We start from the raw sequence: 19,366 nt of genomic DNA, 5'->3' as shown, positions 1-19,366 counted from the left end.
TATATATATATATATATATATATATATATATATATATATATATATATATAATGAAAGATCCATTTATTTCACGAATAAATCTACCTACACTTACTTATTTCAATAATATATATTTTACATTAAATTTCAACAATCTAACCATTACAACTAAATTTTTAATACATAGATCAAGTTTGTAAATTTTTTAAAAAATTCAAAAGATTATCCTGAAAATTCCTAATCACTCACATTTAAAAAAGACATTATTTATACTCTTGGAATTTTTCTTTTTTTATTATTTTAAATTAGCTATGAAATTTTATTATAATATGACATATTATTTATTATCCATATTATTAATAAAATTATGTAACTTAAAGATATGTATGTAAATATTAGATTAAATTGCACTTGTGATCTCTTAATAATATAAAATCTGTAATTTTGGTCTCTTAAATTTTAAATTAACAATTTTAGTTCTTTAATTCTATAAAATTCACAATTTTTTCTCTCGCGACATATGCATTTGTTAATTTTTAAAATTATAATATTTGTCGTGACCTAACATTAAATAGATAACAAGATAATTAATATTTAATAATATTTAAACTAAATTATATTTTTAGTTCTTTTTTTCATTTTTTTCATCTCATTTCACTATTTTTGTGTGATAAAAAAGAGAGTTAAAAGTAAAATTTAGTTTGAATAATATGAAATTTTAATTGTTATGTCAACTATTTAACTTTTTTAGGTCATGTTAACATTGTAATTTTAAAGATCAATAGATGAACGTTCATCGAGGAAATAAATAAAATTTTATAAAACTGAGAAACTAAAATTATTAAAATAAAAAATAGAAGGAACGAAATTACAAATTTGACATTATTGGGATCAAAATTTACAATTTAGCTAATATATTAATATAAATCATATACCAGAACTTTTATTTAAAATATTATTCATTCAAATTAAAAATTATGATTTTGCATCTGCTTTAGACAATAATGTCAAATTTCGTAAAAAAGTTATAGTTAACGAGATATTTTTGATAAAAAAAATTTGTGAGATCATGTTTGAATTTTTTCATATATAGTCAAATTAAACAAATGTCAAAAATATAAAACACATGTTTATTTTTTAATTGAATTAAAAAGTAAACTATGAATAAGTATAATTTCAAAAGGTGTATAATTCTTGAAAAGATCCTATATATTCCTAATCAACAGGTCATTAGAACACATAGACCAACTTTAACATAATATATAAACAAAATCATCTGATCAATTATAATAGCAGCCCTATTTGACTTAATAGAATCTTAACAAATCCACCTTATATGCTCTATAGTTGTTAAAGTGAGCATAGTGATCATTATGATACTTTTGTTCCACGATTACATTTACTCATGATAGTACTTTTTAATAACAATACATAAATTGCTGTAAAAAAAAATAACAATGCATAAAATTTTAAGATAAGTTATAGGATTCAATCATGAAAGTTTTTAATAATTATTCAAATAGCTTGATTGAAGATGTCTTAGATTTTATAACGTTGGAACCCAAACCACACTTAAAAAGTTGAAGATGCACTATTCCTATATATTATTGGAATCCTCCATATCGAGGCTGTTTGACAGGTGGAGTGCACCAGTAATTTTTTTTATATAAAAAAACGCGTGGTAATGATTTATTTTTATTCAAGAAAATGTGTAAAAAAACAGAAAATCATTTTAATTTATTTCAGAAATATTTATAAAAAAACTAAATAAGAAAAAAAATTATTTTATTTTTGAAATAAAAAATATATTGTTTTACATTCATTGTATTATGAAAGGTATAACGATGTTTTTTTATTGACTTTTAACTCATTCTTTTTGTATTCTTTCTAAACTGAAAAAATAAAATAAAAATTTAGATATGATGTATAATATTTTTTATGAGTTAATCACTTATACATTGTCAGTATAAAAATTTTTTTATATTGACAATCAATTATATTTTTTAATAATGTCATGTCAATTGTTTATTTAATGAAATAAAGATAAAATAAAATAATTTAAAAAATTTGATTGGTTATCAGTATAAAAAAATTTATGGATAATGTGTATGAGTAAGAATGATTAACTCATTATTTATTTCCTATCTTATTTTCTTGTCCACCAAATTGAGGAAAGTTTTTTTGAAAGGTGGCATCCCGTTCTACCAAATATATAAATTTCTTCACAGACCGATGACTTTGACTGACGTTGTTTATTTTTTTAATCTCTTTTGACGTTAAATAAGAGAGAGAGAGCAGAAAAAAAATTGTAACTACTACTTGTAGTTGTGACTTGTGACGTTTCTGGGGAAAAAAAAATTGCAGTGATCATGAAGGCTTTGAATCAACAGCAATAATTTCGTAAAAAATTGTTGTATGAGTTATCATAAGCATTAAAGCATATCATTGCTCATTCATTTCACGTTAAGGACAAGCAACCAGAACATTTTATTGGAACACCTGAAGAGCAAAAGACAGTCTTGTCCCCAACCACCTTTATTTTTTCCTGAAAAACCACAACCACAAGAATTTGCAAATCAACAAGGACTCAACTCAAGATTGAAGGCCATTGACAAAGAGAGAAGCAAAGGCTTCCATGACCTCTTTGTTGGACACAAAACCAATCTCAACCCCATCACCACTTCTGCAATCTGATAAACAAAACGCCCCAGTTCTGTCTATAGACGCCATCTCCACCTTCTTCGGTCTTCCCCAACCAAAGTCATTACCATAAACCTCAAACTTAGGAGACCCAGCAACGCCAATTATCCTCGCATCGGCGTTAAACCCTTCAAGCAACAACGATGACCAATTTTCTGCCCCAGTCAACGCTCCATCTTTTAGAGTTTCCAAAGCATCACTAAGTGCTTCCACTGCCACGAGTATACCATCTTCCGCCAACAGTTTTTTTGTTTCAACAGTAGCAAGTCTCGCCCCAACGAAGTTCCCAAAATAATTTGCAGGCGTAAGTGGCTCCAAACGACCCCTGCAATCGACATTCAAAGCCAACACAAAGCTTTTGTTTTTTGTTTCTTCTGCCCTCACTCTGCAAACCGAAACATAGGCCACACATAACACAAACGTTGACAGGCGAAGGTTGGTGTTCCCTTTGTTCTTGGATAACACATACTGCTTCAGCTTCTCAAGATCCGAACGAGAGAGTTTGAACAAGCCTCTAGTGGAGTCTTCTGGGACCTGCATATCCCAAACCACGAGGCTTCTGTTGTTGGGTCCACCTTGCTTTAACCAATCACTGCAATATTTTGCCCCCAAATGATTAGCGTCTTTTACCACTTCTTCCCTTTCATAGAAAGGACAAAGTTCAGGTGGCAAAGAAGAGGATGATTCTCTACAAAGATAAGCCCATGATTTGATAAACGATGTTGAAGTTTTGCCATCTAGAACAGCATGGTGTGAGGTTATTCCAATGGAAAAACCACGGTTTGGAAATAGCGTAAGTTGTAAGGCTAAAATTGTAGCTTGTTCATGGGATATGGTCAAGTGGGGTATAAGATGGTGAATCTCTTTAGCTTCAATAAGATCCGAGGCAGCTAGATGGTTGAAATCAGCGTCAGATTCAGCTACAGTGAGGGACACAGAGTCACGAGTGTTGTAATTGATGATGGGCTTATCGGAGTGAAAAGGCCATGTGAGATGGCCCGCAAGAGGAAAAAAGTAACCTAATGCGAGAGAAAGAGAGTGTTTGAGTTTGGGAAGAAGGGTATCGAAGAAGAGTGGGGTTGGGTGAGGGAATTCGTAGAAGAAGATGCGTTCAACAGGAGGTAGCCTTAACCATAGTATGTCGAAGAAGGTGAGGGGAAGCGATGTTTGAGATGGTAACTCATGTGATTCCGAAGCTGGTGCTACGTTGAAAACTTGTACCACTTTCATGTTGGTTGGTGCAGACAAGAACAAAGGAGATGGAGATGGAGGTTGTTTTAAAGTTACGTTTTGATACCTTCATTCACGATTTCGTATGTAAATTAAGAATTTCATTATATTGGCTCTGATAGGAGTAACAGTCATGACTTCATATACCAATCAGAATTGAATCTCAGTTTTTATTTAAAAAAAAAAGTCAAATTATTGTTATTATTTTTTTAGAAATCATTATTCCAAAGTTGCCACGACTCGCTTAGTGGAAAGAAATTTCTTTGTTTAAATTATCAATTCCAATAAATATATTACACGTTGTGGCCATTCCATATCTAGGAATGTCAATTAATTAAGGACAAAGGGAAATTTAAGTCGGATAAGAATGAGTTAATTATCTGAAATAGTGACTTATGAGTTATATATGACCCTAATTAGTGGCGGAATTTAATTTGGATAAAAAAACTCGGAGATATCAAATTAATTTTTTTATATATAAATTAAATATTTTATTAATTAAAAAATAATAATTTTTCTTATTTTTTATTTATTTTTTTAGTTTTATTAAAATTAATAATATGATAATATATAAATATGATATTAATATATATATATATATATAAGTATATATAAAAAAAAATTATAAAAGTTTAAGGGAATTGTGCCCCTATCATAATCAAGTTTCGACACCAACCCTAAATTATTTAGAACTAGTGCAAATGATTTGGTTTAGCCACCTACTTTTGTGTTGGGGAATAACATCACAATCTACTTTCTTTTATTAGTGTGCTTTATTCAAATCATTTTGATTTTTTAAAATTTAATTTATACTTGGACGGTTAGGCATAAATTCCTAACAAGTATAAAGTGTAAAATATCTCAAACTCGAAATATCAAATTTTACTTAATATTTCAAAAGTTTTCCTTAACAGTGTCACATCACGTCGTCTTAAACTCAGTTTTTATCCAATTTTCACTAAATTTCTTGAATAACAATTAATTGTGGTAGTCAAAATATCACAAGTTTGTGAGGACTCGATGTATCTCATCTAAGATGAACTTATATAAAATTCGTGTACAATTTTTCTTTTCTTATCTTTTTACTTGTTTTTTTTTTTTTATCTTACTACATCTTACATTCTATTGCTACATAATATATTTTGAAAACAAAAAAACTCAGGAACTATTTTTAGAAAAATACTCTAAATTTCAATATTAATAAGATCTATCTTTTGAGAAAAAAAATTCATAAAAAATTGATTTTAAAGAACAAAATAATTCAACTCTCCATTCTTATAATCTAACATTCACTTCAATATTTGGATAAAAAATAATAATGTGATAGAAAATCAAATTAATCTAATGTTAAAAATAGGAAAACTCGATAAACTTGAGTTTTTTTTTTAATTTTTATTTTCAATTTTCCGAAATGATACACATTCTGAAATGATACACATTCTAAATTAATAGAAAAAAGATGAATTGAGACTCTAATGATAAAAGCTATCACAATCACCAAGCTAGGGTGGCCATGGCTAGGTTTAATAGAGTATTTTTATATTATTTTTGCTTTTAATAATAAAAATGCCATTTTCCCACTTTATTTGTTAAGAGTTTCAAAGGTCAAAAAATAATACTATTTCAAATTAGAAGGAATAAAATTAAAAAAAATAAAGACTAAAATTAACTTTCGAAAATTTTAAATGGAGTAATAATACATTTTACTCTTAAATTAGTATTTATTTGCATTGCTATTCAATGTAAGTAAGACCCTTCCTTTTTCTTTTCTTTTCTTTTTTACTAAGAAACCATTATCTCCTTGCTATGGATCGATATATTTTAGTCCAAGTATTTCCAATTCATAAATGTCATGCCATACATATCTGTATATTATAAAGAATATCATCTCTTTATTGCTCTAATTCACTTTAGATGTTCAAAAATATGCAACAAACTATTTATGTACTCCATTTTTATTTAGATTCTGTTTTTTTTTACCTCATTTGAATAATATTATATATATATATATTATGTAAATTTTAGTTTATGATCAATTATTTCCATTTAATTTTTTATAATATTTAAAACGTAATATTGATGCTTTCTATTGATTAGGAATCGTAAATTTTCTTACAGAAGTGACAAAAAAAATAGTTATTTTTTTTACGGTTTAAAATCATTAGAATATATAAAATGACGAATCATGTCTTGTGTATGCAGCCGTGTTAAATCTTGAGGTCAGCTATCTTGCCCTTTGAGATATCTCCAACGTAGCGAGGAGATTAATTACTGCTATCGTGATGGATACTCCAGGAACGAACTAAAAACAAAAAAAAAATATATATATATATATATATATATATAAAATGGCGATCTGCATTTGTTGACAGTTTTTATCTGCCAAAAAATGATAAATATAAATAGAATGAAAAAAATATTTTTTGCCGGTTTACACCGCAATGTGTTTTATTCAATTGCTATTCCGGTATTAAATAACGCTCCTACGTAGAAGAAATATAACAGGCATATATAGAGAATATTTATCAGTATATTTCATAAAGCTCTAGATGTTTTTCTTTTGACAACTAAAGTCTGAAGCTCTACATGTCATATGTATATTAAATATAAATTTTTATCTTGCACAAAAGTTTTTTTAGAAATTTTATTTGATAAAAAAGATTTTAATTTTTTTATTTAATTTAGTTTTTATTTATCATATTTAATATTTTAAATTAAATTAATAAATAAAAATAATATCTTGCTATAATATTTATTTATGCAAAATTTAAATATGATTTATATACTCAAACATAATATTTATTATTTATATATAATTTATTATAAATTTTAGTTATATATAATAAATATTTTGTCTATGTCATAAGGTAAAATAATAGTTAATATAAATTAGTGTACTTAAATAATAAAATAACTATTAAATTGTAACAATTTAATTTGTTGCACAATAAATTTTAAAGTTGCTAAACAATAAAATGAATATGTAGTTTATACCTATATATAAAGGGGTATATGAGTTTATAACCGCTTTTTGGTCTTCATATTTTTTTAGAGAATTTTATTCTTAAATATTTAAATAATAAAAAAATAATATTAAAAATTAATCATTAATGTAACCATTCAAATAAGTTTACTATTTTTAATCACTCAAATTCTTAATTAATTTTATTACTTGATCTTAATTTTTATTTTATTTTAAAATTTTAAATAATATAAAGATAAGTGCCTTGATTATATTAGTTAATAATAATAATAACTCTTCTAAGTGAGTTTATTGGTTTAGATTAGTCAGTTGAATTCAATGATCCAATATAAACCAATTAAATTGGTTTGGATTTTTTTGTTAGGGTTAGATCAGTACCAAGCCAATCAAAATCTAATATTGATTGGTTCAATTATTGGAACTACAAAAAAATGTTCCATATAGTGACATACAAAAAGTGTTACTATAGGTATAATATATGTAGGTATATACCTATTTGACATATAGCTACATACAATTTTAGTGTTGATTTTGAATAAGATTTAACAACATATTTTATGTGTCACTATAGTCTATACTTACACTCTTTAACAATATACCAACATATATTATTATTTATTGTGTGGGTAAAAGTAATTTTTAGTAACAAGTATTGTGTCACTATAAGGTGTGTGTCACTATACGACAATTTTCTTGTACGTAAATCACACTTTTAAAATTTGAACTAACTCAAAGTAAATTAAATATTTATATATTATTTTTTTATTAGTTAATATAGTAAAAATTGTGTGTCACTTTGAAATATTTTTTTATATTTCAATTTCAAATTCAAGATTTCATTTCACAATTGAAAATTTTATTCCTTTTAGTTAATTTTCTTTCTGGGATTATAAATGAACTAGTGATTTAATTAATTAATTATTTTTATTTTGTTTATGATTTATATTATTATTTAATTAGTGTAAGTCAATTATGCCCAAATTTACAATTTACATTCTTTTATGATAATATTATTTATCATATTTTAGATAAAATTATTTTTATTTTTATTTTTTAAAATAGATTTTCTTTTAAAAAAATAATTAGATATTCAATAAACTGACAAGAACAACCCATTCAACATCTGGTTGGTTTGGTTCGAGATAATAAAAATTCTAAAATTCAAACCAAATCAAACCAATTAAAATTAATTTGTTTAGATTTTATTTTTTCTCAAATTCAAATCAACCCTGAACACTCCTAAACTCTTCTAACAAATTTGGTGTACAAAATATCTCAAATTATATTTTATAAAATAAATTAAACAAATAATGCATTTGTTGCACAACAAATCACATATTACTCACATAAGAAATCTTGTATTACTTATTTAAACATAACATTAATAATAATAATAATAATAATAATAATAATAATAATAATAATAATAATAATAATAATAATAATAATAATAATAATAATAATAATAATAATAAATTGGGTGAGCCAAGGGACCAACCCGCTTCAACTCACCATTTGACCTAATAAGCTAATGGAATGGACCAGACAATATAAGATAAACTTCGTCCACCAATTTTTGACAGACCAACAAAATGACTTGTAAGATAAAACCTGTTTCATCATATATATATATTGAAAAAACTTGAATATTAATAGAAAATTTTATCTCTTTTAGTGTGCAATTTTTTTTCACAGTTTTTATAACTACTCTCAAATTACTCTTTCTTTTTGCACTAGTTTTATTTAGTATTTGTTTTGTACTTTTACTTTTCAAAACTATTAAAAAAATACTTTTACAACTTCTCAATAATGATTGTTCATCTTCTAATTTATACTCTTCATTTTTATTTTATTTTTAAAATATACAAAAATACGAAATAACTTTTTTATGTTAGTATTTATAATATTTTATATTTTTTGTTCGCTTTGTATCTCTTTCCATTGGATAATCTATCTTATTTAACATTTTCATTTATTCTTTTCTCTTATTTGCATGATATATATATATATATATATATATATATATATATAACATCTATTGTATCATACCTTCAGTATAATGCTCAACCTAATGGTAGGGTGTCATCGGAAAAATTATAAGCTTGTAAGATATTTATAATCATAATCTTGTAAAATATTATTTAAAATTACAACCACAATGGTTTTCTTACACCATAAGTATTTACAATCATAATCATAATCAATTATTGTAAAATATTATTTAAAATTTTAATTTACAATTAAAAAATAATAATACTAAATTACATGCATATTGATTAAGATCATTGATTAAGAAATACAATTAAGATCATTGATTAAGAAATACAATTATAAACACCCTTGTCAGCCGAGAGAAGCTTATCCAAAACGGAGAAAGAAAAAGCCCAGAAAAGCAAAAGACTAATAACACCTGCATCTGGTTTTTCCTTGTTTGGACCAAACAACTTAAGAAGTCATGGAAGTGGTACAAGTTTTCAACATAGCACCTACTTCGGAATCACAAGAGCTACCATCTCAAACATCGCTTCCCCTCACCTTCTTCGACATACTATGGTTAAGGCTACCTCCTGTTGAACGCATCTTCTTCTACGAATTCCCTCACCCAACCCCACTCTTCTTCGATACCCTTCTTCCCAAACTCAAACACTCTCTTTCTCTCGCATTAGGTTACTTTTTTCCTCTTGCGGGCCATCTCACATGGCCTTTTCACTCCGATAAGCCCATCATCAATTACAACACTCGTGACTCTGTGTCCCTCACTGTAGCTGAATCTGACGCTGATTTCAACCATCTAGCTGCCTCGGATCTTATTGAAGCTAAAGAGATTCACCATCTTATACCCCACTTGACCATATCCCATGAACAAGCTACAATTTTAGCCTTACAACTTACGCTATTTCCAAACCGTGGTTTTTCCATTGGAATAACCTCACACCATGCTGTTCTAGATGGCAAAACTTCAACATCGTTTATCAAATCATGGGCTTATCTTTGTAGAGAATCATCCTCTTCTTTGCCACCTGAACTTTGTCCTTTCTATGAAAGGGAAATAATCAAAGATCCCAACGAACTAGAAGCAAAATATTGCAGTGATTGGCTAAAGCATGGTGGACCCAACAATAGAAGCCTCGTGGTTTGGGATCTGCAAGTTCCAGAAGATGCAATTAGAGGCTCATTCAAACTCTCTCGTTCGGATATTGAAAAGCTGAAGCAGTTTGTGGTGTCCAACAAGAAAGGGAACACCAACACCAACCTTCGCTTGTCTACGTTTGTGTTATCCGTTGCATACGCGTTGGTTTGCAGAGTGAGAGCAGAAGAAGTAAAAAGTAAAAGATTTGTTTTGGCTGTCCCCGTTGATTGTAGGCGTTGGTTGGAGCCACCTCTTCTTCCAACGTATTTTGGAAACTGCATTGGGGCCAAATTTGTCATTGTTGAAACAATAGAATTGGCAACAGAAGAAGGAGTGGTTGTGGCTGTGGAAGCACTGAGTGAAGCTTTGGAAACTGTGAAGGACGGTGTGCTGAATGGAGCGGAAAATTGGTCAACGAGGATGCTTGGGGGTCTCGTCACTGATGACAAGATAATTGGCACTGCTGGCTCACCCATGTTTGAGGTTTATGGTAATGACTTTGGGTGGGGAAGACCTAAGAAGGTGGAGATGGTGTCTATTGACAGAACTTCTGCGCTTAGTTTTTCTGATACCAGAAATGGAGATGGTGTTGAGATAGGTTTTGTGTCCAAGAAAAGAACCATGGAAACCTTTGCTTCTCTCTTTGCCAAAGGCCTTCAATCTTGAGTCACTCAGGTTCCATTGTTTCTGCATTGCTGGTGTTATTGAGAAATATTTGTAATTGGCTTGTTGATGATGAATTGTTTTCACACGAATGAGTGAGATACTGAGATGTGATAAGAAAATTATGTTTATTATAAAAGTTACAATTATTTTTGTATTGCATTACCAGATGATTATAGGATGTAAAATTACTCATTTTTATTATTACATTGCTGAGATGATTTCTGGAAGAGTAATGACACAGGGATACTCTTTATTTTGGGGAAAATAACTAGCAAGTTTGTATAATCAATTCGTACAAATTTTTTTTTATATAGATTAAATCTGTTTTGAATCTCTGAATTTTTGTTATATTTTTATTTTTTAAAAGTTTATTGTTAATTCTTTAACAATTTCTTTTTATTAATTTTAGTTTATTTTTTATTTTTTATTTTTTCACTTTTTGTCCTTAAACTTTTTTTTTAACATTCTAGTTTATCGTATTAAATTTTTTTGTTTATAGAGAAATTTTTTTGAGAATATCACCAAATAATCTATTCTTATTTTTAAATATAGATAAATGTTTCAAAATTATGGTTTCTTTTGTAACAATGTAAGTTTTATTAATTATTGTATTGTTAGCACTAATTATACACTAAAAAAAATACAAATTTTTGATGAAATTTTTTTGACAGATATGGATCTGTTTCGTCAAAACTTTTCGAAAGAAACTTTCCGAGGAAAATTTTGTCGAAAATTTTCGATAGAAAAATAAATCCGTCAGAAATTTTTGATGGAAAATTTTCGACAGACTTCCGACGGATTCTGTCGAAAATTAATTTTTTTTAATTCTTATTTTTAAGTTCTTATTTTTAATTTCTTATTTTTCATTCTTATTTTCATTCTCTAAAAATGGAATTTTTATTTTTAATTCTTATTTTTTATGTAATCATTTTTAACTACTTTTTATTTATAAAAAAAAGATAAATAATTATCTTAGGTGTCACCTACAACAATTACGTACTATTATCGTATTGATATTTAACACCTCTAAAAATTTTTTTTTGTTTTTTAAAATAAATATTATTTATCTACTTTAAAATAATCAAACTAGTGAATTTATATTTTAGAGGGATGAAAATCAAGGAAAAATATTTTACTCATTTTACAAGTAGGAAACAATCTTTATAAATCTTATAAGGATGAAAAATAAAGAAAAAAATTTACAAAGACTAAAATCAAAATCACTCATCTTATAGGGACTAAAATATATTTAAACCTTCTAAGATTAATATTTTCGATCTTAACAATTATTTTAAATAAATAATATTTATTTTTAAATATTTATAAACTACTTAGAGATGTTAGTATATTGTCTTTAAAATTATAGCAAGCAAGTTCAAGTGTGAATATTTTCATATTTGTATGTTCCATGAGTTTTCTATTAAATAATTAGTGCATTTATTAGTTTATTTAACATAAATAGTAGTTTTATATTTTAGAAGAAAAAAGTAAAATTTTTATTTTCTAGAAGTAATAAGCTTAAAATTACATATATATATATATATATATATATATATAATATAGGAGGTTATAATTATACCGGTGTAACTTTTACTAAGTATTACGCCGCTCAATAACTTTATATTAAATGTGAATTTTGTAAATTCAACCGTTAAATTGAAAGTTCATATCACTTTATACGTGTATATCAAATTTTTTTAAAATTGAACAACAACTGGAAGGTAATCAAAGTTTCATATTTTAGTGTATTTTGAAATGAATATATTATATCAATTTTGTTTTATAAAAATGAAGTATCAAATCATCTTGGATTAATATAAAATTTTGTATATATAATCTAAGAGATATGAACTTTTAATCTAACGGTTGTATTTACTAAATTCACATTTAATATAAATTTATTGAGCGGTGTAATACTTAGTAAAAGTCACATTTAATAACTTATGGTGTGTGTTAAATTTCATTGATCCAATTAATTGTTAAATTAAAAGTTATTAAATTTTACTAATAATTAATATAAAAAATTTAATTAGCTTTGGAATAAATTATTCGCTAATTAATAATATAATTGAAATATTAATTATTTTAAATTATTTAACTAAAATCTTATTGACAATTTATTATATGATCTTACTATTTTTGTATAACTAATATCTGCTTTTAAATTTCATATGAGAATATTATGATATAATTAGATAAGATTTAAAATTAGTATTTTATTAATGGTTGATAATTAGAAAATAAAACAAGGATAAATACATTTTTTGGATTTTATATGTTTGATTTAAGGTAAATAAATATATTAAATTAATTAATAATTTATTTAAAATATTAAAATTTAATTTATAAGTATGTTATAATTAAATATTTATAATTTTATAAATTATATTATCATTATAAATTATAAAATTAAATAATTTAAATTATAATTTTAAATAGAAATAAGTAGATGTTAATTATAAAAGTAAGTACACATAAATAAAGAATAATTAAATATATTATTATTATTATTATTATTATTATTATTATTATTCGTAATATAAAATTATTATATATTATTATTATAGTACAAGTATGAGATTGTATATTTGAGGATGACTTAAATGAATTAATTTGTACAAGTTATACTGACAACATACATATACATTTCGGTAGCTTACTCATCAAAACTTTATAGTTAAGCGTGCTTCACCTGGAGTAATACAGGGATGGGTAGTAAGGATAAAACACGCTAAACAGTGAAATGTCGTGAAATAGAACCCTTGAGAGACTAAATATGAGGGTTGTTACATTAATAAATTTATTAAAATTAAAAAAATATATATTTTCCGACAGAATTTTCCATCAAAAAATTTTTAAGGAAAAAATTTATTTCCGACGGATTTTTGTTTCGACGCCACTTTTTTCGATGGATTTAAATCCGTCGGGAAAAAAAATCCGTCGAAAATTTACTTGTTACTGTCGAAAATTTTCGTGAGAAATCAACATTTTTCTTGTAGTGATATGTTGTAACACTTTTGGGTAATTTTTGCTATTCTTTGAGAATTAAGGAATTTTGATAAGATTTGGTGATTTAGAAGATTGCTCAGGATGGAAATCCAGTTTGACTTTAGAGAGAAGTATATATGGTTTTTTTTAAGAGTTCTTAAGAAAATTTTGGAAAAAGTTAGAGTGAAAGTCTCTAGAAAATTAAAGATTTCATCTTCATCTTCTCTTATTGATTCTTTCTTCTACTTCTTCGCTATAGTTTTTATTTTTTTTAATCATTTAAATTCTTATAGTTTAAGATAAATTTTTTAAATTCTCATACTTATAATTATTTTTTTTTTGAAAATTAGACTCTATTGTTAATTATTTTGTAACGTTATTTTTTTGTGTTGACATAACAAATTTTTTAATTTAATTGTGTGTATAATATCAAATTTATTTTGCTAAAATTATTTTAAATTATGTCTCTCGATATTTTGTGTCTCTCGATATTTTGTGTGTCTTTAAGGGACTAAAAACAGATTTACCTTAAATTTGAGGGACGAAAAACATATTTAAGCCATATTTTTTTTATCATCGCAAATTGATTTTTAAAGTCTAATTTATTTATATATTGTTTGTGGAGGATTTCGTTTGTAGGTTCTTTTTATTCGAACTAGCACGATTTCAATTTAGGCGTGTGTGACATGACAGATTTCGCAACTTTTCAGTGATGAATTATACAAACAACATACGGAGTGAATTAAGTAGGGTGCAATTTTAGCATAACAAAATATTTATGTTAATCATACAATCAATTTCATGCATGTAAAAGTTGATGTGCATCGAATAAACAACATGTATATTGACTGCAGAAATCATATCCTTCGTTCGATGAAAACAGAATTACAATGCATAAGGATAATAATGAGTATTCAGAAGACTACACTACACTAAACTATGATACGCTATGCTAAAAAGGAAAAAGAAAGGGTGGTCAAGAAATCGTACTCAACTGTCTCGTATACACGTGAGCCTTATGCGCAGGCGAGGAGTGCTTGTGAGGTATCGTGAGTAGTGCGATTTTCGACCCTTTGCTACGAGCATGGCTCGTCAATTTATAGAGATTTGAGGGATCATAAATAACTGTATCTGGCGTGTCACGAATATGTATCCGTTTTGAACTTCCAAATCGTGGGTCACTTCATGCACATCTTTTAGTAACTTCCGGAACCACTTATAACCCCCTAAACTGCTCTGGAGTCTGATTCTTATCCCTTCGATTTACTTCGACCTCCCTTAGTCGTGTCTGCCCTGATTTCTTCATTTTGAGAGGTTACGAAGTATACTCATGAATGTTCGAGTCCCTGGGATTTCGAGTGATTCACGAAAAATATACTCGAGTGTTTCCTGATTCTTCTTGTACTTTGAGAGGTTGCGAAGTTGTGAAGCCTTTTCATGAGTGGCAGCTTCAAGAATTTCGAGTGCTTTACGAAAGATGTATTCGAGTTTTCCTGATTCTCCTTGTACTTCGTATGTTTCCAATTCTAGAACTTCTTTTTTGTCCTTTTTCTGATCATCTTTAATTTTGAAAGTCCTCGTATTTCAAGTATTTCCAAATTACCTTTTTTGGTACTAACATATATAAACTTTTAAAATATATTTTATAAACTCAGTTTTAAAATCTTAATTAATTACATGATGTATATATAACTTCATAATGGGGTTTGGGACTTATCTATTCTCCCTGGTCCACACAATTCTAATGGAAACGTTGCTATATCCTCCAAATTAGATTCCAAATCACCCTCCGAATGATTAAAATATTAATATCTTTTAATAAATTTATTATAAAATAATTATTTAATTTAATATTTGATTTTTGAAGTCAATTTTTTAATAATTCAAAACAAGTTTCAATATATTCATTCGGAAGATACAACAGTTAGTCTTAACCTTACACGGCAGAAAAGGTCTTCCTATTGCTGCAAGAGTCTTTCTTATAAACTCTACCTTTCATCACTATGAGCATGCTGTTATTGGATCTGTCTTTAACTAATATAGTTTATACATTTATTTGGGAAGGTATATATCGACGTCAACTTCAAGATATTTTAGAATACATTTATTTAGGAGGGTAATCACTCTAGTACATACCGACCCCAGTTTCAAGATATTTTAGAAGGAAAATGCTGCACCCTCAGAAAGAATCGGCCAAAATTTCTTCCAAATTATTAAAAAAATTAATTTAAGTAATAAAATATTAAATTAAATAATTATTTTATAATAAAATTATTAAAAATAATAATATTTTAATAATTTGGATGATTTCGGCTTGTGTAGCATTACTCATTTTAGAATAGTGATTTTAGGGTAGTCGAAGACCCTAGTTTAAAGTAGGCAAAACTTGTGTTTTTCTCGACACACTTTTCTAAAGTATGAGTTAACCACCTATATATTATTAGTGTAAAATTTTAGTAACTAATTATATCTTTTAATTTACTTTTAACAGTAACATGACACAATTAAGAGATATAATTGGTTGCTAGTGTAAAATTTTACACTAACAGTATATAGGTGATTAACTCATATAGTATTATTGAATGTCGATAAATGGTAAGTAACCCTTTTTAATGATTTAGGATATATGAGACTTGAATTTTTTTTAATACATTCTCTCAAACCAAATATTATTATAATTAATTTATTTAGAATGGTTCTAGATAATTCATCTTAAAATGGTAGATTTAAATTTCTTCCAATATTTTTCTTAAATAAACATTAATCACAATTCCCTATTTCTTAATTAGAACATTTCCGTTGTCTTGTTGTAACATTATGAATGATTATTATGTTCATGCTTTGTCCTGTGAAGTGTAATCTTGATAACATTATCTACTACTTAAAGTTGAGTGTACTATTTATTTACACGTAGATGCATTGAATTTAGAAGAATGCTATTAACATATTAATTTATACTATAAATATTTCTTTCACTAATTCATTTTAATAAGACTATTTTAATTCTCTTAACTAGATACTTTTAATATTATTTCTCTTCATTTCTTTGAATATGAATTTACATATTATTTTCTTAACTAACTAAAAGAATTCTTACTAAATTATCTCAACTTATATTCCTTATCTTTAGATGCATAAATGAATTTCTTAATTTTTTTTAACTTTTTATCTATTATATTCTATCTCTACTCTTCGATTTAATTATAATATTTAAAAAAATTTATCAATAACTAAAAATAATTAATATCAAAACAAATTATTGATTATAAATTCTAATTTTAGTTTATATATTTAAATTCATTTACTTATTATGAATTTTAATTATTAAATAATTTAAATATTAAAGATATTTTTAATTTTTAATTACATATAAAAAGACTACAATATCACTTTTTAAAAATAAAATCTCTTTATATATATATATATATATATATATATATATATATATATAGTTTCTACAATTTAATAGTTTGTTAACACTTATTTATTTATTTATTTTATTTGAATGAAATGAAATAATATAATATAATATAATATATTTTCATCTTTCTTGATTATTATGCAACATTTTTTCTTGTTATTTATTTTGTTGAATTTTATATTTAAATAACTTTAACTATAAATTTTAAACTTTTAAAAATAGTTTAATGTCATATTTGTAATAAGATTTGAGTAAATAAATATATCTAATGAATTTATTTTAATAAAAAAATATTTATATATTCAAGAATATAATATTGTAATTAAATATGAAAATGATTAATTCTCGAAAGTCTTATATAAATATTTTTAGGAATCTTTATGAATAATTAAATATATTTTAGTTATTTATAGGAAAAATGATTCTTAGGATTTGTAATTTTCAATAATCAAAAATCATAATTTCTATGTATGAAAAAACTTCTTCCTAATCAAATGCTTCCATAGGACAAGTTTAAGATATGATTTGGGTTGTTTTAAGTCATCTTTTAAGCTTTTAAAATATATAAAATTTTATATTTATTATGTTTTAATAATAATTTTTTAGTAGATATAATTTTGTGTAGAATTATATATTAAATTAATATATTTTTCTTATTTTAATAATAATTTTTATATTAAATTTATAACAAAATTATTTATTTTAAAATATATATTATAAAATATACCTCAATTTAAATTTTTTTGGTATATCTTTTATTTCATAATCTAACTATATATGTGTTAATATTGATATATTGAGTTAAAATATCAAGTTGACTTGATTAGAACCCACCTATTTTCAAGTCTTGATCGAAAGAAATTTAAAGTAAAATTTAAATATAAATAAATAGCACAATCAATGTTTGGAAACAAATAAAGATAAAAATTAATCCATCTCAATTCATGCCTTACCCAAACTCATGAATGTATATATGAGTATATGTAACTGTACGACAACCTGTAGAGAGAACTGGGTGTGTAGTGTGTCATAAAGGACCTAAATGAGTGAGTCCCCCTGTCTCCTTTGTGTGTGGAAAGTTTCCCCTTATAAAAGGGGTGTCCAGTGGGAGGAGAAAAAAATCTGAAACATTTATATTAACACTTCGTTTGTTACAATTGAAATAGCGAAGAAATTGGAAAAAGAGACATGAATAACAAAGAAAAATGTTTAATCATTTCAAGATATTTATTAATAAAAAACACCTTAAAAAATCAACCCCTATATATACACTAATACGAACGTATTCAAATAAAACATGAGTTACATTCGAATAAAATCGTTATTCACACGATTTTTTTTTATTTATTTAAATAGGATATATATAAAAAAAAAATTTACATATGAAAGGTATAATGATCTACTAAAAAGTGGAGACAAAAAATAATTACATACTTCAATCCCCTTTATTAATAGATAATAGATAAATTACACATAAACATAAAATTAGAAGATTATGGATAGTTATTTAAATAAGATATATATAAAAAAATATATATATCTAAAGGGTATAATGATCCACTAAAAAGTAGAGATTAAAAGTACTTACATACTTCAATCCCTTCTATTAATAGGTATATATATATATATATATATATATATATATATATATATTATTTTTTATCTATTTTTTTTATCTTACTAAATATACGTAATATTATTTTCCACATATTTCTTTTCAATCAAACTTACTCCATTCTTACCTATTTTTCTCTTTTTTATTTCTCTTCACTTTATTTCTCACTTATTTCTTTCTTCTATGCCAAATATATAGTAAATATGTAACTACCATAATAAATTTTACTCTTCTAATATGAAAGATACACTTTAGAGAATTAAGTACACTCATAATTACTGATTATAAAATTAAAATTTATGATAAAATTAAATTCTTAAAAAATAAAAATAAAAATTAATTATAATATCACCTGTTAATTTTTTAATTAATTATTATTATTACACTTTATTTTTTAAAATACAATTTCCATATGTTAGAACCTACCGCCATAAATGCCCATCCATATGTGAGAAAAATCGGGTGGAAGTATGTTTTTAAAATTTAAGTTTAAACTTTTTTCTTTCACAATTTTTTTCTATGCATTTTCATATCTTTCAATTTTATATTTTAAGTTTTATGTACGAATATTTGTTTATGTATTTTAATATTTTATTTTTAAACAAATTTTTAATATATTTTTTGAACAAAATTAGGTATTTATATATAATAATA

The 19,366-nt window shown here is 25.4% G+C and overlaps 2 protein-coding genes across 2 annotated transcripts; one reads left to right on the top strand and one right to left on the bottom strand.

Moving 5' to 3' along the window:
• Positions 1-2,351: 2,351 nt before the first annotated feature.
• Positions 2,352-4,009, bottom strand: LOC109814826 (phenolic glucoside malonyltransferase 1). Its single transcript, XM_020379339.3, has one exon. The coding sequence runs from the start codon at positions 3,907-3,909 to the stop codon at positions 2,572-2,574; it is 1,338 nt and encodes a 445-aa protein (XP_020234928.2). The 5' UTR covers positions 3,910-4,009; the 3' UTR covers positions 2,352-2,571.
• A 5,240-nt stretch (positions 4,010-9,249) lies between these two features.
• On the top strand, positions 9,250-10,915 carry LOC109814831 (phenolic glucoside malonyltransferase 1). The gene has a single exon (XM_020379343.3). It carries the CDS (start codon positions 9,348-9,350, stop codon positions 10,686-10,688), a length of 1,341 nt encoding a protein of 446 aa, XP_020234932.1. The 5' UTR covers positions 9,250-9,347; the 3' UTR covers positions 10,689-10,915.
• Positions 10,916-19,366: the final 8,451 nt, after the last annotated feature.

Source organism: Cajanus cajan, chromosome 4 (genome assembly GCF_000230855.2).
Source record: "Cajanus cajan strain Asha chromosome 4, NIPB_CcT2T_4, whole genome shotgun sequence".
Taxonomy (NCBI): Eukaryota; Viridiplantae; Streptophyta; class Magnoliopsida; order Fabales; family Fabaceae; genus Cajanus; species Cajanus cajan.
The sequence above is the reverse complement of the archived record's forward strand: the minus strand, read 5'-3'. Positions and strand labels throughout refer to the sequence as shown.

Coding starts and splice junctions, on each gene's coding strand:
- LOC109814826 (XM_020379339.3), bottom strand. CDS start 3,909: ATGAAAGTGGTACAAGTTTTCAACGTAGCACCAGCTTCGGAATCACAT.
- LOC109814831 (XM_020379343.3), top strand. CDS start 9,348: ATGGAAGTGGTACAAGTTTTCAACATAGCACCTACTTCGGAATCACAA.